The following is a 23,960-nucleotide window of genomic DNA, read 5'->3' as shown; positions in this document are numbered from 1 at the left end:
CTGAGTTCTCACCTTGTAATTGTCCAGACAACCTGAATTCTCACCTTGTCATTGTCCAGACAACCTGAGTTCTCACCTAGTAATCCTAACAATAAAAGACATAGGGAGTATAAGTTAGGAGTTTAACTTTATTGAAACGGTAGAACTACTAACTTTTTCAAATCTATGGATCAATATTCATGTATTTATTGCTCATCTGAATTTGATATCTTCTCCTTCCATGTTGGAATTCAGAAAGCTAAAGTTTGATAAATTATCCATCTTTTCAACAATAAGCATTTATTGAATATCTACTCTAACAATTATATAGCACTAGCTAAGTGTCAGGCACTCTATAAAATGCTTTACAATTATCTTTTTAATCCTCACAACAACCCTGCAAGGTCGGTACTATTATTATTGCCATTTTGCAGATTTCTGGTCTGAGGCCAACAGAGATTAAGTAATTTGCCCAGGATTACACAACTAGTAAGTGATTTAGAACCAAATTTTGGAGGTTCTCATCCTCTGATTATAAGGTATGGGCAGTTTTGCTTCATAATTTCTTGAAATAAGATGTCTAGGGTATTCTTATTTAATCCTGATTCTTATCATCTCTTCTTGATCTATTTTCCAGATCAGTTATTTTTGAAATTAAATACCTCATATTTTCTTCTCTGTTTTCAATCTGCTGACTTTGTTTAATATATCTTTTTTTTTTTTTTCTTATGGAGTCATTCATTTATTTTTTGGATCATTCTGATATTTAGATAGTTTGTCCCTTGGGCAAAGTTTTCTACTTCTTGTCCCAGGCTGCTGATTCTCTTTCTAATTCTTTCATAGTTATTTCTTTTCCATTTTTTTTTCTTTATAGCTCCCGATTCAATTATAAAAATGTCTTCTCTTTCTCTCTCTCTCTCTCCCTCTCTCTTTTTTTTTTTTAACACTTGTTTTATCTCTTCTAGGAATGCTAATTGGATTTGAGTATATGTTGTGTTTTTCTTATGAGTTTTGCTTATACATATTATGGTCTCATTCATATCTTCTGCATTTCTATCTTGAGTGTCTCTGTCACCATAATAACTTTCTGTAGTGGAATTCTTTTTTTTATTGTTTGCTCTTTCCTCCAGCCTACATCTTGACTTCAGAATTCATGTTAGGGCTCTTTTCACTTGAAGGGATAGTCTGGGCTGATCCTTCTGATGTTTTTTTAGGATATTGGGTATTGTATAATTCTAGACTCTCAGAAAAGTTCACAATGGGAACTTGTAAACTTTAATTATTCCCAAAGTGGTCTAATTTCTAGTTGCTTTCCTCTTCCTGGCCTAAGCTCTGCAAGTTTCTGACCTGGGTTTAGATTTTGAGCGACAATAGTCTATTGCTATATTGTAGGTTTCATGTTGGTCTGGGAATTTTGCCCTAATTATTCTTACTAATTCTTTCTACTCTGCCATAATTAGCTTAATATCAGGCTAGTACCTAGAAATGAGATTGCATTTTGGGGGTCAGAGCCACATAACTGCTATTTGCATCTGTAAAGTAGGATCTGTAACTGCTTCTCACTGTGAAGCCCAAGCACAGATTCCCTCTTCAACACACTCAGAATCTGTTATTGTTCACAAAGGAAGTAAGTGGCAAAGATAGGATCAAGCTCAGATTTTTAATTCCAAATCCCAGACTTTTTCCACAGTGACCTTGCCTCTCTTCAGCTGAAGCATAATAAATTCGGTTCCAACCTTTTACCTTTACTTTGTATGTGTCTCTCTTTGTCAAATGTGTTTCTTGTAAACAACATGTTATAGGATTCTGCTTTTATAATCCACTCTGCTATTTGCTTCCTTCCATTTTATGGGAGAGCTCATCCCATTCATATTAATAATTATGATTACCAGCTCTGTATTTCCCTCCATCCTATTTTCTTCCCTGTATATACTTTTGTTCTCTCTTTCCACCCTGTCTTTAGTCCTGTATTTATTTTTACCCTCCCTACTCCCTACCTTGTTTTCTATCAATCCTTCCTTCCCTTACCTTTTTCCCTAGTGTTTCTGCCCTCCCTTCTATCCTGTCCCCCCACCCTTTTCTTTCCCTCTTTCTCTATAGGGTTAGATAAATTTCTATACCCAACTGAATGATTAAGTTATTCCCTCTTAAGGGCCAAACTGATGAGATCAAGCTTCAGACAATGCTCATTCAGATAGTGCTTCCCTTTTCCCCCTAGATTGTAATAGGTTTTTTGAGCCTCTTGGTGTGAACTAATTGTCCCATTATACTTTCCCTTTCTTCTTTTTCCAGGTGAGTTTCCCATCCTTAATGTCCTTTCTTGGATCACATCAGAGTTAGTTCACAATCACACTCCCAGTCCATGTGATACTCAGTCTGTCTAATCTAATGTCAGATATAGTTCACAAGAGTTACAGATATTGTTTTCCCATCTAGGGATAAAACAGTTTAACCTTTAAATATATATTTAAATATATATTTTCCACTATTTCCCTTTCTATGGTTCTTTTGAGTCCTATGTTTTCCTGTTTAGTCTGGCTTTTTCAAAAGAAATGAATGAAAGTCTCTTACTTCATTGAAGCTCCATCTCCTCCCTGATTCTCTAGTGTACATGTACTTAGACCCTCCTGGTGGCAGGCCTTGGTCTTAGTGGAGAAGTGAAAGAGATAGGACAGTCACCAGGAGGGTCTTTATCTCTGAATCTGACTCTCCCAGATCTCTTAGCTCTTTTATACTCTATTATAAGTACATCATCATAGGTATTAAGTATGTATCCATGAGTGATAGTTGATTGATGAATTATGCCATCAAAAATAGATATTATCTATCTCGTGCCTGTGGTGAGATGAAAGAAGACAGACTACTCATAAAATTTAAAATTAAAATTTAACACTTTGGAGCCAATATGTCTGGAGTTTCCACTGTTGCCACTAATGCATTTTATTAATATAAGCTCTATCAAAAAAACCTTAGCATCAATGATAAAGAACAAAATGATATCAGATTTTTGTATTATGGTACTATTTATTTTACAACCTTAGCATTATATAAACAATAATACTGGTTCTTACAACATTAAAGAAAAGGAAAGGATTTATATAATTTTAAAATTTTATTGAAATACTAACCAGAATAGTTCTAATAGGAAATTTAAAGGAATGCTTAGTTAAGACCTCATGCAAAATGCTAGTTATTCATATATGCTTTAAAGGGTAAACTTTGATAAAACTTTGATAAAAATTTGAGTAATTTACATGTATCCATATGGTTCCAACAGTTCACACCATTTTATCTGAATGTGGTAATTACAGTGTCAGGCAATCAATTTTAATAGCAACGATATTGCAGTGTGAAAAGTTCATAGAGAACTTAAAACCATCACTGGTATTGCTTTTGTGGAGGATAATTGAGATTTTCTATGAAGCACTGTAGGAATTATTCAAAATGAAAAGCATAATGAAGATAAAGCACCATTGTTTAATGTTTATGCCTTACCAAGGAACCTTGTGAAAAGAAATAGAATATAAGTTTAAACTTCAGTGTTTGGGCACTTTAAATGAATCTAGTTACTTTACAAAGATAAGTTAATCTCTCTATGTAGAGTTTAAATCCCAGTATTTCCAAATCAATTACTGATTTATATAAAATAGATGTTAGAGGTTAATATAAATTTTGAGTAGGGGAGGGGATTATGTAATAAGATTTGCTGGAATCCCATAATCAGTAGGAGAAAAAAGTCATCCACATATCCTGCAAGATTAGGAAATGCATAACAATATATTCCATCAATGTCGTTTCTGTATTTCAGGGATTCATCAGAAGTAGTTTTGCATTCAGCTGATGCCTTTGCGCCTGTGGCTTACCTTCGTTTTTTAGAATTACATTTGGAAGAAAAGGTAAGCCTTTCTGGAATTATAGATATACTTGCTCTGATCTATATGTGATTTATATGAAATCTCTGAATGCAAGGAAGGAACCCAGTTGTTTTAAATACTTTTTTCCAGATATTTGATATCAAATAATCAATAAACAAGAATTAAAGGACAACAAAGAACTTGTGGATGTGGTTTACAGTAAAGTTTTCAAGACAACTCTGCATAGAACTTAGTACTTTCAAGTTTCTATTAGCATAATATTGTTAGCATACTATCACTAGCTTGGAAAGTTTGGAGAAAGACAAGATAAAATCCAGGGAGGTAGTGAGTATAAAGATAATAGCCTCCAGTGTATTCTTCCTTTTTCATATCTGCCAATTTGGTCAGCTATACCACTTCTCCCTGGAAAATGACCAGGAATTGTGCCTTGGGTCTATCAATCTCCCTACAGTTTCTCAATTTGGGTTTGAGTACTGTCAAGTTGCCACATCTGGACATACATCACACTGGGAGTTCATTTGTCTTGGGTTTGTGCTTCAGAATCAAGAAAAGGTTAATCCTTTCACTGCGTGGTTTGCTTGGTAGTGCTTAGAAACTTAATATTTTTTCCTGTTTATGCTCCCATGTGTACTTATTACAGATAATCCAAATCATATTGATGCTATTTAAAGTTGTCTAGATCCCTGGTAGTCTAGAGATTAGTGGCTATAAGAGAGTTATCAAGAATCCCCTTTAAATCGACCGCAGGTTTAAGAGTGAAAGAATTCACTCATTCCCAAATATTAGTTGCAAAATGAAAGTTTATTGTAAGATAGATATCAGTTTAGCCAGAGACTGACTTCTATAGTGGCAGATCTATGGAAAATAAGTTTCGCACTGAGAATGCAGTTCTCAGTGGACACAAAGTCCTGGCAGCTGAGTAAGCTACTGAGGTCCATTTGCAAAGACTTTAGTTGATGGAAGCTTATTATATTGGTTATCTTAGGGGGGTTGGGAAGCCCGAGCTGGGCAGCCCAAGCAGGTCAGAATGGGGGCTGGGACAACCGGAGTAGATCAGAACCAGTGGGCTGGGAGAGTCCAAGTTGGCTCATATCTAGTCGGGGCTGGGACAAGCCTGGATCTCCTATTGGAATTCAAAGGGATGCTTTTGACCAGGATTTGTGAATCAAAGGCTCTAGCATCCTGGACTGATATGCTTTAGCCAGAAGGGTCTGGGAATCTGAAAGGAATCACTGATGAATCTGAAAGGAATCACAAATCAATAGGAAAAACAGTTTCTTAAAGGGACCCCAACCTGCTTCAATATGACTTTTTATTCAGACCATTTTTGCCATCTACTGTGCACCTTCACCTTGAGTGTTCCAACTTTCAATTAGATATATCAGTGTTTGTCTCCATATTTACTATACACTTTATCCATCTGTCCCTTTCCCCTTGGGCAATAGAACTAGGCCTACACTGAGCAGATCCTCAGGTTTCTGCTTACAGAATGTGGAGATGCTCAAAGGCACTGATTCATATTTAGCTTTAATTTCTTAAATTTTTAAAATCCCCAATGCCTGAATGACAACTGTGTCTCAACTTATTATATGCATAATGATTGAAATGCATTTCCACTAATGATTTAATTCAACTGACATATCTATGTAGGAATACTCATTATTTACTCTTTTTTATTTTGGATTTTAGATTTTTAGTATCTTTTTTATTACATGGAAGTCTGTACATTGTGCAGAGAAATTATTTTCACATATGTGCTTTGATAAAATTTTAATTTCACATGGTGAAATTGAATACTTTATTCACTGATATCACCAGTCTCTTCACCCTTCATTCTCATATTTCATCTTTCATTCACATCACTAAATAGCTGTATAATTTGTGGATCATATATGTCACTGATTCTCTTTTGTTATTACCACTTTTCCCTTTCCCATCACTACCTTTTACTTCATCAAAATGCTCTTCTTTCTTTCCTCTCTGTCCAATTTATCTTTCCTTTTGGAATCTAATCATTCCTATGAACCATTTAAGATAGGGAAGAAATGATAACCATTTACTTTCACCATTGAAATTCATTTCACTTGATTTCATCAGTCAAATTTATTATTTTTGGTGCACCCATAATTGGACTCTGAAGTGTTCTAAGGTTCTAAGTAGAGCAAGAAAATACCATTTATTCTTGCTTATTATCTTAAAATTGGTAATAAAATGCACCTTTATAAAATTCTGAATAATGACATACATCATGTGAAAAGAAATAATTTAGGCTTAGTTTTCTTTGCAACTTTTGTGTTCTTATTATATTAGAACTTTTATCAATATTATATTACCATTCCAAACTTATGAACAGATCTAATGACACTAGTCCCCAAATAACAATGAATTGCTTTGATATTCTTTTTTTATTGAGATTGTACATTATTTATATCTCCTTCAAATCTTCACTAACTTAATTGCTGTATTTTGGAGTTATTTCTACTTCATGAAAACATATTTTTCTGACATAATTATTAAATATTTATCCTATAACTGTGATAGCTATGTGGCACAATGAATAGAGTACTGCGTCTTGAGTCAGGAAGACTCATCTTCCTGAATTCAAATTTGGCTTCAAATAGATACTTATTTGTCTTGTGACTCTGGACAAATCACTCTGAAAAATGATCTGGAAAAGGAAACAATGAACCACTCCCATTATTTTTGCTATAAGTACCCCAAATGGAGTCATGAATAGTCAGAAATGACTGAAAAAGGACCAAACACACTTTACTGTTTCCATTATTGGAATTCACTGCTTTTTTCTCTGAGTTCTCATTGCTAAATATTTCAACCTAACTGGAAAGTAAAATAATTATTATGAGATAGTAAGGTACCCTTCACTAATGTTCTGCTCTAATGTGTTATCATGGTTTGAAGGGCATTCAGGTTATTAAAGGATAAGTTATTTGATAGGCATTGAATAAATTAGAAAAACATAGAATAGTTTATCTCTCAGACCTGTGGAGGAGGAAGGAATATGTGACCAAAGAAGAGCTAGAAATCATTATTGATCACAAAATAGATAATTTATATTATATTAAGTTTAAAAAGCTTTTGTACAAACAAAACTAATGCAGACAAGATTAGAAGGGAAGCAATAAACTGAGAAAACCTTTTTAAATTCAAAGATTCTTATAAAGGCCTCATTTCCAAAATATATAATTGACTCAAATTTATAAGAAATTAAGCTATTCTCCAAATAATAAATGGTTAAGAATATGAACAGACAATTTTAAGATGATGAAATGAAACTATTTCTACTCATATGAAAGAGTATTCCAAATCATTATCAATCAGAGAAATGCAAATTAAGACAACTCTGAGATACCACTACACACCTGTCAGATTGGCTAAGATGACAGGAAAAAAAAAAGGATGGATGTTGGAGGAGATGTGGGAAAACTCGGACACTTATGCATTATGGATGGAATTGTGAACAGATTCAAGCATTCTGGAGAACAATTTGGAGCTTTACTCAAAAAGTTGTCAAATTGTGCATATCCTTTGATCTGGAAGTGTTACTACTGGGCTTATATCCCGAAGGGAAAGAGACCTGTATGTACAAGAATGTTTGTGGCAGCCCTCTTTATAGTGGCCAGAAACTGGAAACTGAGTGGATACCCATCAATTGGAGAATGGCTGAATAAATTGTGGTATATGAATGTTATGGAATATTACTGTTCTGTAAGAAATGACCAGCAGGATGATTTCATAGAGATCTGAAGAGACTTACATGAACTGATGGTAAGTGAAATGAACCAGGAGATCATTGTACGTGGAAACAACAAGATTATACAATGATCAATTCTGATGGAATGGCTCTCTTCAACAATGAGATGATTCAAATCAGTTTCAGTTGTTCAGTAATGAAGAGAGTCATATACATGCAAAGAGAGGACCATGGAAACTGAGTGTGGACCACAACATAGCATTTTCATTCTTTCTGTTATTGTTTGCTTGCATTTTTTGTTTTCCTTCTCAGATTTTTGCTTTCTTTCTAGATCTATGATTTTTCTTGTGCAGCAAGATAATTGTATATATACTTTAGCATATTTAACATGTTTTGGACTAACTGCTATCTAGGGGAGGGGGTGAGGGGAAAGAGAGGAAAAGTTGAAACAGAAGGTTTGGCAAGAGTCAATGTTGAAAAATTGCATATATTTTGTAAATAAAAAACTATAATAATAATAAAAAAGAATAAGTTAGTTGAACAGAAGTTCTGACAAATTCTATGCCAGGCTAGAAAGTTTTCTGACACAGTGCAATGATATGTGTTATGTTCATCTTCTGAGGCCTAGAAACTTAACATTTGAATTTTAAACATAGTAGAGGCTTTGAAAAAGGTCATACAAGTAATGAAGTAAAGGAGGTGTTATGATCCACATCCACAAAGGACAAACTTACACTGATTATACTATGCAATAGTTGAATTTTAAGTATTTTTTTAAAAGTTTTATAAAATGTGACTTTAGATAAATAATTTCTTTAAAACTATTTCCACTCATATGAAAGAGTGCTCCAAATCACTATTGATTAGAGAAATGCAAATTAAGACAACTCTGAGATATCCCTACACACCTGTCAGATTGGCTAAGATGACAGGAACAAATAATGATGAATGTTGGAGGGGCTGTGGGAAAACTGGGACTCTGATGCATTGTTGGTGGAGTTGTGAAAGAATCCAACCATTCTGGAGAGCAATCTGGAATTATGCCCAAAAAGTTATCAAACTGTGCATACCTTTTGATCCAGCAGTGCTACTATTGGGCTTATATCCCAAGGAAATACTAAAGAAGGGAAAGGGACCTGTATGTGCCAAAATGTTTGTGGCAGCTCTTTTTGTTGTAGCTAGAAACTGGAAGATGAATGGATGTCCATCAATTGGAGAATGGTTGGGTAAATTATGGTATATGAATGTTATGGAATATTATTGTTCTGTAAGAAATGACCAACAGGAGGAATACAAAGAGGCTTGGAGAGACTTACATCAACTGATGCTGAGTGAAATGATCAGAACTAGGGGATCATTATACACTTCAACAATGATACTGTATGAGGATGTATTCTGATGGAAGTGGATATCTTCAACATAGAGAAGAGCTAATCCAATTCCAATTGATCAATGATGGACAGAATCAGCTACACCCAGAAAAGGAACACTGGGAAATGAGTGTAAACTGTGAGCATTGTTTTTTTGTTTTGTTTTGTTTTTTTGTTTTTCTCCCCAGGTTATTTTTACCTTCCGAATCCAATTCTTCCTTTGCAACAACAACAACAACAAAATTCGGTTCTGCACAAATATATTGTACCTAGGATATACTATAAGATATTTAATATATATGGGAATGCCTGCCATCTAGGGGAGGGGGTGGAGGGAAGGAGGGGAAAAATTTGGAACAGAAGGAAGTACAAGGGATAATGTTGTAAAAAAAAAAAAAAAAAAAAAATTACCTATGCTTATGTACTGTCAAAAAAAATGTCATAATTATAAAAATTAATAAAAAAAAAAAGATAAATAATTTCTTCTATCAGTTTCTTCAACTCCCAAGAGATGGCATTGAATTTGTTAATTTCTGAAACCCTTTCTGGATTTAAAAAGCTCTACAATTCTAAGTGTCACTAGGACAGTATTTTCATATGTTTTAGCAATTAAAGTGTCCTACTAAATATTCCAGTTGTTCTAAGTATTCTTAAAATAAAGAATTTATACTTGAGGTTGTATGAATATGATGTCAGTCAAACATGTGATCATAAACTAAATAAGCTGAATAACAAAAAAGTCTAGGGGGAAAAAAGTAGAAATATATTAATATTTCTCTGAGGCCACTGACTTTATCGCTCATGGCAAACTTGATGTTAAAATGCACCATACATCACTTCAATGTGACAGGCTGGGGAAAATGAAAAACACAAAGCTTTACATAAATCAAGCAAAGGATTGTATTAAAATGCATAACCTTTTACATAAGAATCAAGATTTTACTTTTATCTCTTCAGAAGCTTTCCTGCTTATGTAGATATTTTAGATTTTGTTAAGCCTTCAGATTTTCAAGTGTGTTATAGGAGACAATATTTCAAATTCATTGTAAGCAAAGCCATTATATTTTTTAAGACTTAAGGTTCATGGAAATGAAGTTAAAATTTTGCTAAGAGGAAAACATTATCTTTGGTACTAGAATAGCAAAATATTTGTTGTTGTTTTTTTTTCTTAAAATTTCCCCAAGTAGAAAATTGACCATTTCACCTCAAATTAATTTGTTTTATTCTTCTTAATATTTACTCACATTATGAAGAAATGTTCTTCAATCTCTTAAACTAGTTTTCCTTCTCCTGTTTTTTTTTTCTGAAAACATCAAATGTTTTGTTGCATGTTATATTAAATATCTTGTTAGTTTTATCTTAGATACATAGGTGAAGGAGATTTTTTCATTGAAACACCATAACTGGAAATATAATAGAACCACTTTGAGCATAACTTTCAGTTGAACGTATCAATCCTGATCTATTTATTAAACATTATTAGAGTTAATAGCACCACCAATCGAATCAATGTCATTAAAAGTTAAAGTTAAAGTGGTTGTCAAATAATTCTTGCATCCTATATACAGAGTTTAAATTGCTATTTGAAAATTCCTACATCATCAACAAGTGGGCTTCAAGGGGATAAAGTTTTTATGCAAGCAACTCTCAAATAGCATCGACTGCTAAATTACAAATGGCATTGTGGTCCAGACCAGTAGAATTACCCACAATTATGAAATTACAGTTATTTAATATATTTAAAATGGAACAACAACAACAACAAAATCATTGCCAATCGCCCCTTAGTTGAGTCCAGTTTACAAAAGGTATACAGAGACACAGAAGAGAAAAATGTAGTTGAGACTACATGATACCAGAATAACTTGAATTTTGTCTCTTTTTTTTTCATTAGAATCCATCATATCCATTGACTAACATTTTTGGAATAAAGTTAGCTTATTGATTGAATTGTATTTCTAAAAATTTAGTTGTCATAGTCTTGGAGATAATTTTAATTATGGAGGGAGGTTTCAGTTTATTTCATATAATTATAAGAAAACCAGGATGGAGTGGTATTTCATCTTCATTATGTCTGTTGTGGAGTTTTTATAATGTTTCATTTTCACAATCATAAAAGAATTTGTTATTGGATTACTGTCTTTATGACCCTAGGTGGTACTCATAAATGAATCCAAGTTACCAGAAGATCAGTTTTGCTCTAGATTTTTCAAAGTAAATATGATGATATCCCCCATATTGTTTATACTGTCTAAACTTGAAACATCTTTTCCTCAGATTCTTCAAACATAAGTGATAATTTTATACTATTTGAATTGAATTTTATATTTATTTAGCAATTTTGCCTAGTGTTTCTTATTACTATGAAAACAGAAACCATTTTCTTATGCCTTTCTGGTGTGGATATTCTTCAGATAAATCTCTTTTTTGTTTAACTAAAAAGACAAGGTAGAAATTTGTTTTAGATTCTTTCTGTCAACACAATGAGCCTTTGTGCCTCAGGGAGAATAACATTTTATTCCTTGTTATGTTTTAATACATTGCTCTGAAAATTCAAGATACATTTTTGCATAAGAATTGCAAAAGCCTACCTGTGTTTCTTTGCTTGATAACATAGAAAATGAAAAATTAGAAAAAAATACAAACGTTATAAGAAAGATAATTTCTAGATAGCCTTTTCAGAGATAAATTGCTAGATGCAAATACAAATGTGTCATTTCATTAATACTATTAATAGCATTCATTTTCATAATCTCGTAAAGATCTGCTTGTTTCCTTTGTTATAGTGTAATACAAAATGTGTTAATGAATCTCTCTTTATGCTTTGTTCTCCAACTTTTACATACTTCAGTAAAGTGGTTTTATGAAATTCAGGCAAACAGTTGTCATTAATCCTTTACTGGGATATTTGTTATTTAATGAGGAATAGCAAGCTTAGTACATAGAAATGTTACTTCAGAGTTAAGAAGCCCTGTATTCAAGTCACATCTACACATACTTCTTGTGTAATCCTGGAGTAATTTCTGTTAGAACTATAATCTGTCAATTGTCCTTATAATTTTAATTTGCAGAGTTTTAAGTTGCAGAGAGAGTACCAATTTATATTATTAGAGGAACTTTCCTCATCTAAAAGTTCCCCACACCAAATGAAATCACAGGTGTAATATCCATCCTTATCCTCAGTATTTACCTATAAGTTGTATGGAGCAGCTGAGTTGCCCAATGGATAAAGTAACATGCCTGGAGTTCAGAAAACTCATATTCCTGAGTTCAAATCCAGCTTCAGATACTTATAACTGTGTGACTCTGGGTTAATCACTTCACCTTGTTTGCCTTGGTTTCCTCATCTGTAAAATGAGCTGGAGAAGGAAATGTCAAAACACTCCAGTATCTCTGCCAAGAAGAACCCAAATGGCATCCCAAAGAGTTGGATATGACTGAAACAGCTAAACAACAGCAAATATGTTTAAAAATACTATGTTATATGTACTTATTGTATTTAATTTTTTTGAATCCTTCATAATTTATTCATTCTTAAAACAAATCTTTCTTAATCCTTTACTGAGATCTGTGCTAAGTACTGGATGAAACACAAAGTTTAGTTATAAGATATGGGCCACACTTTCATGGAATTTTTATCTAAAAGGAAAGATAAAGAACAAATATGAATGATTATGATACAGTATTCTTCCCTCTGGTCCCTACCCTACCCCCTCAGATAGAACTAGGAATAATGGATAGAAGAGAAGCAATTTTGTTTTATAGAGAAACTTTCTAACAATTAGAATTCTCACAAAGTAAATGATTGTGGGTCCCTTTGACTTATAGGTCTTTAAATAAAATTTTTGTTAAGGAGCTTTAAAAGTGATTCTTAGTTAAGGAGAGACTAGAAAACTTATGAACTGTCTCAGAGTTTCAGGTTCTGTATGAATACCTACCTCAGTTATTGTGAGTGCAAATAAATATGTTTAACAAAATATATAGTTTAAGACTGAGAAAACAATAATCAAGAGGCTCAACAACTGCACAGAAGTTTTATTATATCAGAAACACTTTCTATCACAAAGGTTTTATACATTGTTTACAAGTAAATAGATCATCTGAATGCTTCATCTGAAATGAGTGCCTAATGTAACAGATAGAAAATTAATGGTTCCCAACACTGGAGTCTTTTCTGAATCAACTGTCTCTATAGAGTCAAATCATTGACTCATAAAAGCAAAGGTAAAAATTACAGCAAACTAGGAGAAAAAATAAAGATACAATATAGCATGCAAACACAAGAGCTCCAATATGACCTATTCAAACAAGTTATCGAAGGCTAAAAAAAAAAAAAGGAAATGATTCAAGGGAAATATATTAATATAGACTATCAACATTTCTTAATCTTAAAATTAAGCAGTTGCTACAAGAAGATTTAAAGAGCTTAGAAACTATCTCAAAATTGGCTCTCCATGGCCAATGAAGAGACCTAATAAACAAAGACAATACTGGTTTAGAATATAAAATCATTTGCAAAAAAAAAAAAATAAAATCATGAAAGAGTGGTAGAAGATTAGAAGTAATGCCTCATATAACAAAAAGCAATGGAGTGAAAGGTAAATTTGCAAAAATCTGGCATATTATCATACTAAAGCATGTTTTACTAAATTTAATCTGGAAAGAGGGTAACAGATGAAAAATTTAATTCATTTCTGTAACAGTTTTCTTCATTTCTAATTATCGACCTACTCATTTGTATGCTAACATCTCAGACCTCAATATGTTGGTTATGTGAGGAAGGGGAAATAACATTAAAGAAGATAAAAGAGAATAAAAGCAGCTAGACTAACCAGAGGTACTGTAACATAAAAGAAATCTGTGCTGGAATTGTCCTTTATAAGACTAATTTTATGTAACTGAGGGATTCTTAAAATGTTTGAAAGAGAAAAATAGCAAATGTTAGGGAAACATCATGATCAATATCACTATCAAAAGTATGATCAAGAAGATATCAATAACTACTGACTCTTATGTTTATGACCCTGATAAAATGATTATGAAAATACCCTACATGTATCATGAAAATAAGGACAAAGGAACATGTAGAATTTCATAAATGACAGTAATACAAGGTGCCCCTTAAAAATCTTAGACTTGTTACACAAAGTAACTAAATTTGTGCAGATAATACAAAATCTGAAAGGTCCTGTGCACTGTTTTCCATGCATGTTAATATCTTATGAATACCATGGTAGGTATAGTCATAGACATAACTTTGATGATCCTCTGACTTGACAAGGTGACACATAAAAACAGGGTTATATGGTATACAAACATGCATTATAAGGAAAAATGGGCTCACGAATTGTGTAAGTAGTGAATAGAACATTGTGCTTGGTGTCAAGAAGATCTGAGTTCAAATCTAGCCTCAGATATGATTTGAGCAAAAAAAATTAACTTTTCTCAGCTCCAGTTTCTTTATAATGAAAAAAGTATGTAGGAAGTGACTCCTAATATTCATTCCAGCTCTAAATCTAAGATTCTAATATTACAATAATTTTAAAAGACCTAGAGAAAGATCCTCAAACAATAATAACAACAACAATAATAATAGTAGCTAATATTTACATGGTAATTTGAGTTTTACAAAATGCTTTACATATATTATTTCTTTGATAATAGGTAGAAGCCCTATGTGGGATATGAAAGGACATAGACAAAAGTTACTTGATTGAAATGGTCTGGATGGATTGTGGTCTCATCAATAAAGAGCATTCTCTCATCAGTGTGCTATAGTCCTTTAGACAATTGAAGAAAATGTTATACAAAGTAGAGTGCTTTTAGGATAAAATGCAAACAACGTGCCTTCTAATCTACCTTCCCAATATTATTTCATATTACTCTCCTTTAGTTACTTTCTGTTATAGTCAGATTGCCCTGCTATCTCTGATATCCATGTTTTTATACATATGATCCTTTTATCCCCATGTTTGGAATATACTCCCTCTTTACTTATACCATATAAAATCTCTGGCTTTTTTCAAAAACAGCTTGAGAACCATTTCTTGCACAAGACCTTTCCTTATCCCCTTAATTATTAGTTTTTTTCTTCCACTTAAAACTATTGTTCTATTTTGTATCTAGTTTCTATTTCCTTATTTACATACATGTGGTTTCCTAAAGTAAAATGTGAAGCTGCATAAGGATTTATTTTCATTTATATTAAATTTTTAGCAGTTCCTGATAAGTACTTGATAAATTTTAATTGAATTTAATCAAGTTTTCTCAGTAATTTAAAAAGAGTACAAATTTTTTATTTGTTGAAGTAAGCAGTCGAAGAAACAATCTACTTCTCAATGTCAGTGTTGGAGTGCTATAACAGTGGAGTCTAAATTTTAAAATTTTCTCCGAACTGGGTACTTGGACATTTTATATGAGAATTTATTTGGTTTCTTTAACAAATAGATTAATAGACTTTTTTGTCATCAGATAGTAATGTCACAATTGAGGTCTACATAAGATTTTTTTTTTTCAAATTTAGTTGCAAAATGGAGTTTCTAGTTTAATCCAAGAACAGACATATAAGACTAATACATATAACATACAATCACATATCATTTCTCTATCTTTAGTTTACTCTTCAAACTTTACTTGTTCATTTAACTCACATAAAAAGCAGTAATTTACCATTCTGTTTCCTATCATCTGGCCTTTTCTTTTGTCCAAATAAAATAAAGTCCAGTGAGAGAACATTAGGCCTTTTTTGCAGTAATTTTTCTTATTAACTTCCTCTTGAACCTCTCCTAGGGAATGGCCTTTCTGTTGGAATTACTTTTCTGAAAAGAATGAGGGGGTTGTAATTGAGCCTTTCCTGAGAACTTTCAAACATAGAGCCTTCACTTAACTGGAGCATTTCATTTCTTACTAAAGCCAGGCTTTTGTATACATTTTGAATTTCTAGTTTAGACTTTTGACCCAAGTATAATTATAAAGCAGAGGTCAGTTCCATTGCTTGTAAGGGAACTTTCAGGATGAAACAAACATTTTCCTAAAGACAGAAAACATTTATTTTTAAAATGTCTTTACCTATTGACCATTTGCATTTCTTTTTGAAATCAGTGTCTTTTTTTTTTTTTTTAAGAGCTTTTATCCTCGTAGTCTGTGGTCTAACCCTTTATCATGAACTAAGATCATAAACCTCTTCAAATTACATCCTTCTTTTGAGTGTGACATAGATTTTGGTGTTGCAAATACATCATTATAGTTGACCTCAGGCTTTGCTGTGGGGAGCATAAACTGTATTAACAAAAAATAATTGTTATTAAACTCGCGGAATGATATTGGATTATTCTGTCAAAATCTCTGTGTACCTCTAGTTAGTCTGTCTCCCTCCTTTAAGTTTTTCAAGTAAATGGATTGTTAGGTAGACAAATCAGATTACAGGGTAGACCAAATACTTTATTTATTCTCTTCTAACTTTAAAATTGATTTTGGGTTTGCTTCCTTTTGGCAATTATCTAATATCAGATGATTTCAATAGATGCCTTCTATTCTAAACCAATAAATGACCACTTGGTTCTTCTTTACAATATGTAAAGTATTCATCTGAATGTAAATTTGGTATATACTTGGCATAACTATGATGAGATTGATTTTCATCTGTAGTTTTTCAAATCATTCTTCTTTAAATTCACATCTATGTATGTGCATGTATGTTTTTAGATGAAGGAAATAATTTATCTGAGTGTATTAACAACTATAAAATAGCAAAAATCATCTCTTTGTAACAGTGTTTATTATTGTGATTATCTCCCTTTGGAGGAATGAGTAGGTATTTTGAAAATAAAATTAAAAGACGTTCTTAACTATGAGTTTTTGTGGTACTGGTTGAAATGTAAATAATATTTATTTAGTAAATACGCTATAATTCATACCACATTTAAAAAATTAGTACTCAGAGATTATTATTCTATTACCTATAGGATGCAGTTATATAGTTTACATCAAATTATCCAAACATTGAGGATAATAGTAGGAAGGACAGGAACACTTTACCAGTTACAAAGCTACCTTTTTCTCTCCCTCAGTATCCAGAAAAGGAAAATGTCCCATGTATACATATATTGTATTTAATTTATACTCTAACATATTTAACATGTATTGGTCAACCTGCCATCTGGGGGGGGGGGAAGGAGGGGAAAAATTAGAACAAAAGGTTTGGCAATTGTCAATGTAAAATTACCCATGCATATATCTGGTAAATAAAAACTATTAAAGTAAAAAAAAAAAAAAAAAGAAAGAAAGAAAGAAAATGTCCAATCCATGAATATTTTCTGCAATAGAATGCTATGCAATAATGTATGTGGCAATATGAGAACCTTCTTTGTTCCCATTATAGAAAGATTTGCATGTAGACTACATAATGAGAATCACTAAAATAGAGATAAGAACCTAAATTTAAAAGCATTTTCTAATGACTTTCAGAGTTTGAAGAGGACTATTTCATTACACCTTCAGCTTTTAAGTTACATGGGTTTTCCTGCCTTGGAGTACAAGTGATTATTTGAAGTAGTTACATTTCTGTTATAGCCTGCCTAAATTGAAAGAGAGAGCTGTCCTTTAAAACTACATTTAAGTTTCTGACACATTATAGACACAAATCCCTTAATCTATTAGTACTCTCAGACAACTCTCTTAAATATCAGTTGACATTGGTAAATGAAATTCCTTACTGGATATTCTTTATAACAATGAAAACTTGTTATATAGTTTAAAAAAATTGTGGATAGAGCACTGGCCCTGAAGTCAGGAAGACCTGAGTTCAAATCCAGCCTCAGACACTTAATACTTCCTAGCTGTGTGACCTTGAGCAAGTCACTTAACCCTAATTGCCTCGGGAAAAACAAAAGAAAAAAAAAATACAAAAACCAACAAATCTAAGAGAACTTTCAAGATTATCTGTAGATTTCCTTATTTATTGAAAAAATTAGTTATTACTAAGAATCAAAGTACTCAACAAATTACAGGATATCATATTAGTTCTCCTACCATCCTTTTAAGGTACAAAATTTGATGAATTTTGGGAAAAGGAATTAAAAATTGGGAATCAAGGTGTTTAGTTTTTTAGTTTACATTAAGTCTTTGAATTAGTTTTAAATCCAAAGTACTGATGGGGGTTGATGTCCCTTTAAGCTAGGATCTTTTGATTGACAAATTCTGGTCAAAAAGCACCCTTTTGAATTTCTTTTTTTTTTTTAAATTAATTTTATAATTAGAATTTTTTTGATAGTATATATGCATGAGTAATTTTTTTATAACATTATCCCTTGTATTCATTTTTCCAAATTTTCCCCTCCCTCCCTCTACTCCCTCCCCTAGATGACAGGCAATCCCAAACATTTTACATGTGTTACAGTATAACCTAGATACAATATATGTGTGTAAATCCAATTTTCTTGTTGCACGTTAAGTTTTGAATTACGAAGGTATAAGTAACCTGGGTAGATAGACAGTAGTGCTAATATTTTACATTCAATTCCCAGTGTTCCTTCTCTGGGTGTAGTTGTTTCTGTCCATCATTGATCAACTGGAAGTGACTTAGATCTTCTCTATGTTGAAGATATCCACTTCCATCAGAATACATCTTCATACAGTATTGTTGTTGAAGTGTATAGTGATCTTCTGGTTCTGCTCATTTCACTCAGCATCAGTTCATGCAAGTCTCTCCAAGCCTTTCTGAATTCATCCTGCTGGTCATTTCTTACAGAGCATTAATATTCCATAACTTTCATATACCATAATTTACCCAACCATTCTCCAATTGATGGACATCCATTCATCTTCCAGTTTTTAGCCACTACAGAAAGAGCTGTCAAAAACATTTTGGCACATACAGGTCCCTTTCCCCTCTTCAGTATTTCTTTGGGGTATAAGCCCAGTAGTAGTACTGCTGGATCAAAGGGTATGCACAGTTTGATAACTTTTTGAGCATAGTTCCAGATTGTTCTCCAGAATGGCTGGATTCTTTCACAACTCCACCAACAATGCATCAGAGTCCCAGTTTTCCCACATCCTCTCCAACATTCATCATTATTTGTTCCTGTCATCTTAGCCAATCTGACAGGTGTGTAGTGGTATCTCAGAGTTGTCTTAATTTGCATTTCTCTGATCAGTAGTGATTTGGAACACTCTTTCATATGAGTGGATATAGTTTCAGTTTCATTATCTGATAATTGTCTGTTCATATCCTTTCACCATTTATCAATTGGAGAATGGTTTGATTTCTTATAAATTAGGATCAATTCTCTATATATTTTGGAAATGAGACCATTATCAGAACCTTTAACTGTAAAAATATTTTCCCAATTTGTTACTTCCCTTCTAATCTTGTTTGCATTAGTATTGTTTGTACAGAAACTTTTTAGTTTGATGTAATCAAAATGTTCTATTTTGTGATCAATAATGATCTCTAATTCTCCTCTGGTCATAAATTCCTTCCTTCTCCACAGGTCTGAGAGGTAGACTATCCTCTGTTCCTCTAATCTATTTATGGTCTCATTCTTTATACCTAAATCATGTACCCATTTTGATCTTATCTTGGTGTGGGTGGTGTTAAGTGTGGAACCATATCTAATTTCTGACATACTAATTTCCGGTTTTTGCAATAGTTTTTTTCAAATATTGAATTTTTATCCCTAATGTTAGTATCTTTGGGTTTATCAAACACTAGATTACTATAGTTGTACCCATTTTTGTCTTTTGTACCTAATCTGTTCCACTGATCGGCCGGTCTATTTCTTAGCCAATACCAAATGGTTTTGGTGACTGCTGCTATGTAATATAGCTTTAGATCAGGTATACCTAGACCACCTTGATCTGACTTTTTTTTCATTAATTCCCTTGAAATTCTCGACCTTTTATTCTTCCATATGAACTTTGTTGTGATTTTTTTCTAGGTCACTAAAATAGTTTCTTGGGAGTCTGATTGGTATAGCACTAAATAAATAGATTAGTTTGGGGAGTTTTGTCATCTTTATTATATTCGCTCGGCCTATCCACAAGCACTGGATGTCTCTCTAATTATTTAAATCTGACTTTATTTTTGTGGCAAGTGCCTTGTAATTTTGTTCATATAATTCCTGACTTTTCTTTGGTAGATGGATTCCCAAATATTTTATGCTCTCGACATTTCTTTGGAATGGAATTTCTCTTTGTATCTCTTGCTGTTGCAATTTATTGGTGATGTATAAAAATGCTGAGGATTTATGTGGATTTATTTTGTATCCTGCCACTTTGCTAAAGTACTTAATTATTTCTAATAGCTTTTTAGCAGAGTCTTTCGGGTTCTCTAAGTATACCATCATGTCATCTGCAAAGAGTGATAGTTTGATTTCCTCATTTCTTACTCTAATTTCTTGAATCTCTTTCTCAGCTCTTATTGCCAAGGCTAGCATTTCTTGTACTATATTGAATAGTAATGGTGAGAGTGGGCAACCTTGTTACACTCCTGATCTTACAGGGAAAGGTTCCAGTTTATCGCCATTACATATGATGTTTACTGATGGTTTTTATTATTTTAAGGAATAGTCCATTTATTCCTATACTCTCAAGTGTTTTTAGTAGGAATGGATGTTGGATTTTATCAAATGCATTTTCTGCATCTATTGAGATGATCATATGTTTTTTATTAATTTGATTATTAATATGGTCAATTATACTAATAGTTTTCCTAATATTAAACCAGCCCTGCACTCCTGGTATAAATCCTATTTGATCATAGTGTATTATCCTGGGGATGATTTTCTGAAGTCTTTTTGCTAATATCTTATTTAAGATTTTAGCATCAATATTCATTAAGGAAATTGGTCTATAATTTTCTTTCTCAGTTTTTGATCGACCTGGTTTAGGTATCAGTACCATGTCTGTGTCATAAAAGGAGTTTGGTAGGACTCCTTCATCCCCTATTTTTTCAAATAGTTTATATAACATTGGGGCTAGTTGTTGTTTAAATGTATGGTAGAATTCACATGTAAATCTATCTGGTCCTGTGGGTTTTTTCCTGGGGAGTTGATTAATAGCTTTTTCTATTTCTTTTTCTGAAATGGGACTCTTTAAGCAATTTATCTCCTCCTCTGTTAATCTAGGAAACCTATATTTTTGGAGGTAGTCATCCATTTCACTAAAGTTATCAAATTTATTGGCATAAAGTTGGGCAAAGTAACTCCTTATTATTTCTCTAATTTCCTCTTCATTGGTAGAAAGATCCTCCTTTTCATTTGTAAGACTAATAATTTGATTTTCCTCTTTCCTTTTTCTGATCAGATTTACCAAAGGTTTATCTATTTTATTGGCTTTTTCATAAAACCAACTCTTGGTTTTATTTATTAATTCCATAGTTTGTTTACTTTCAATATTATTGATTTCTCCTCTTAATTTTAGTATTTCAAGTTTAGTTTTTGGTTGGGGGTTTTTAATTTGGTCTTTTTCTAGCTTTTTAATTTGCAGGCCCAATTCATTAATCTTCTCTTTCTCTATTTTGTTCAAATAAGTTTCTAAAGATATAAAATTTCCCCTTATTACCGCTTTAGCTGCATCCCACAAATTTTGGTATGATGTCTCAGTGTTGTCATTATCTTGGGTGAAATTATTAATTGTTTCTATAATTTGCTGTTTCACCCAGTCATTCTTGTAGATGATATTGTTGAGTTTCCAATTACTATTTACCCCTAACTTCTTATTGAATGTAGTTTTTATTGCATTGTGATCTGAGAAGAAGGCATTTACTATTTCTGCCTTCCTGCATTTAATTTTTGAGATCTTTATGTTCTAATATACGGTCAATTTTTCTATAGCTTCTATGAACTGCTGAGAAGAAAGTATACTCCTTTCTATCACTATTCAGTTTTCTCCAAAGGTCTATCATCTCTAGTTTTTCTAATGTTCTATTTACCTTTTTAATTTCTTTCTTATATGTTTTGTGGTTTGATTTGTCTAATTCTGAGAGTGCAAGATTGAGATCTCCCACTATTATAATTTTGCTATCCATTTCTTCTTGCAACTCTCTTTAACTTTTCCTTTAGGAAGTTAGATGCTATACCACTTGGTGCATGTATGTTTAGTATTGATATGGCTTCATTGTTTATGCTACCTTTTAGCAGGATATAGTTTCCTTCCTTATCTCTTTTAATTTGATCAATTTCTGCTTTTGCTTGATCTGAGATAAGGATGACTACCCCTGCTCTTTTGGCTTTACCTGAAGCATAATAGATTCTGCTCCAACCTTTTACCTTTACTCTGTATGTATCTCCCTGCTTTAAGTGTGTTTCCTGTAAACAATATATTGTAGGGTTCTGACTTTTGATCCAGTCTGCTATCCACCTCTGCTTTATGGGAGAGTTCATCCCATTCACATTTACAGTTAAAATTACTAATTCTGTATTTCCTGCCATCATATTATCCCCAGATTATGCTTTTTTCCCCCTTGATCCCCCTGAACCTCTTCCCCAATATTTAATTTATAGACCTCACTTGTGACGCATAGCCCTCCCTTTTTAGTATCCCTCCCCCCTCCTTTTAAGTCCCTTCCTCTTTCTTGTACCCTTCACTTATTCCCCTTTTCCTTTTCCCTTTTTCTCTCCCCCCTTTTAATGAGGTGAGAAAGGATTCTCTGAAAAACAAATATGTCAATTATTTTCTCTTTGAGTCTACTCTAATGAGAGTAAGATTCACACAATGTTTCACCCCCTCTCTAAATTCCCTCAGATGTGGTAGATTTTCTATGCCTCTTCCTAGGATATAGTTTCCCTCTTTTTATCTCTCCTTCCCCTTTTTTCTGATGCTATCCCCTTCCCTTTACTACTTTCCTTTTTTTTAAATATTATATCAGTAAAACCAAATTATCCAATGTGGACTTTCTGTATATCCACAAAAGAGATACAGTTCTCAAAAGTTCTTTTTACCTTTTTCTGCTTCTCTTCAGTCTTGTGCATGTAGATCAAATTTTTTGTTTGTCTGGTTTTTTTCTTAGAAACAACTGGAATTCCTCTGTTTCATTAAATGATCATCTTCTTCCATGGAAGAAAATGCTAAACTTAGCTGGATAGTTTATTCTTGGTTGCAATCCTTGTTTGTTAGGTTCTTACTAAGTGCTAATGAGATAATGAGATATTGGGTTTTTACTAAGTGCTAAGTCGGTAATTGACAATTTTCTAATTCTGGCCTTTCTTGGGGACTTGTGAATTCCTAGGGAAGATCTTGCGTGCTTGGGAGGAGCAAGCTCATTGGTTGAAGTGGTTCTTCCCAGAAGCCCTTACATTATCCCACGCCCATTCTCTGGGAGGATAAAGAGGGCATCTGTGGAGGAAAAAAGTCAGTCTCTGCTTTAGACCAGGCTTGAAGCGGCTCTTTGCAGGAAGGGAAGTCACTTCTCTGGACAACAGTTAACGGCAACTATCTGGAGACAACGGTTCTCTACAGGAAGAAGAATCTGTCTGAGAGATTTGAGTTGACACAGCAGATCTCCTCCAAGAGAGCGATCGGCAGCTTCTGGAGACAACAACACGTTACACTTGTTCTTTTGCCTTTCGGAATATCAGGTTCCAGGCCCTTCGATCCTTTAATGTGGAGGCAGCCAGATCTTGCATGACCCTTGTTGTGGCCCCTTGATATTCGAATTGTTTTTTCCTCACTGCTTGCAATATTTTTTCCTTAGTATGGTAGTTCTTCAGCTTGTTCCGTGGAGTTCTTTTTTTTAGGGCCTTTTTCAGAAGGTGTTCAATGAATTCTTTCAACATCTATTTTCCCTTCTGTTTCTATTATCTCTGGACAGTTCTCTTTGATGATTTCCTGTAAAATAGAATCTAGGCTATTTTTTTGATCATAGTTTTCGGGAAGTCCAATGATCCTCAGATTATCTCTCCTAGATCTATTTTCCAGGTCTATAGATTTTCCCAGTAAGTATTTGATAGTATTCTCCAGCGTTTCTTTTTTGTTTTGTTTTGTTTTGTTTTGTTTTGTTTGACTGATTCTTGGTTTCTCAATGAA

At 33.0% G+C, this 23,960-nt stretch overlaps 1 protein-coding gene across 3 annotated transcripts in view; it reads left to right on the top strand.

Moving 5' to 3' along the window:
• DPH6 (diphthamine biosynthesis 6) overlaps positions 1-23,960 on the top strand; it is a 454,085-nt gene that overhangs the window by 193,124 nt on the left and 237,001 nt on the right. For all 3 annotated transcript variants that reach the window (XM_074289213.1, XM_074289214.1, XM_074289215.1), the window contains exon 8: positions 3,788-3,875. In XM_074289213.1, coding sequence (XP_074145314.1) covers positions 3,788-3,875 — 88 coding nt within the window. The remainder of the gene's footprint in view (positions 1-3,787; positions 3,876-23,960) is intronic.

Source organism: Sminthopsis crassicaudata, chromosome 2, assembly GCF_048593235.1.
Source record: "Sminthopsis crassicaudata isolate SCR6 chromosome 2, ASM4859323v1, whole genome shotgun sequence".
NCBI lineage: Eukaryota > Metazoa > Chordata > Mammalia > Dasyuromorphia > Dasyuridae > Sminthopsis > Sminthopsis crassicaudata.
This window is presented reverse-complemented; position numbering and strand designations above follow the sequence as displayed.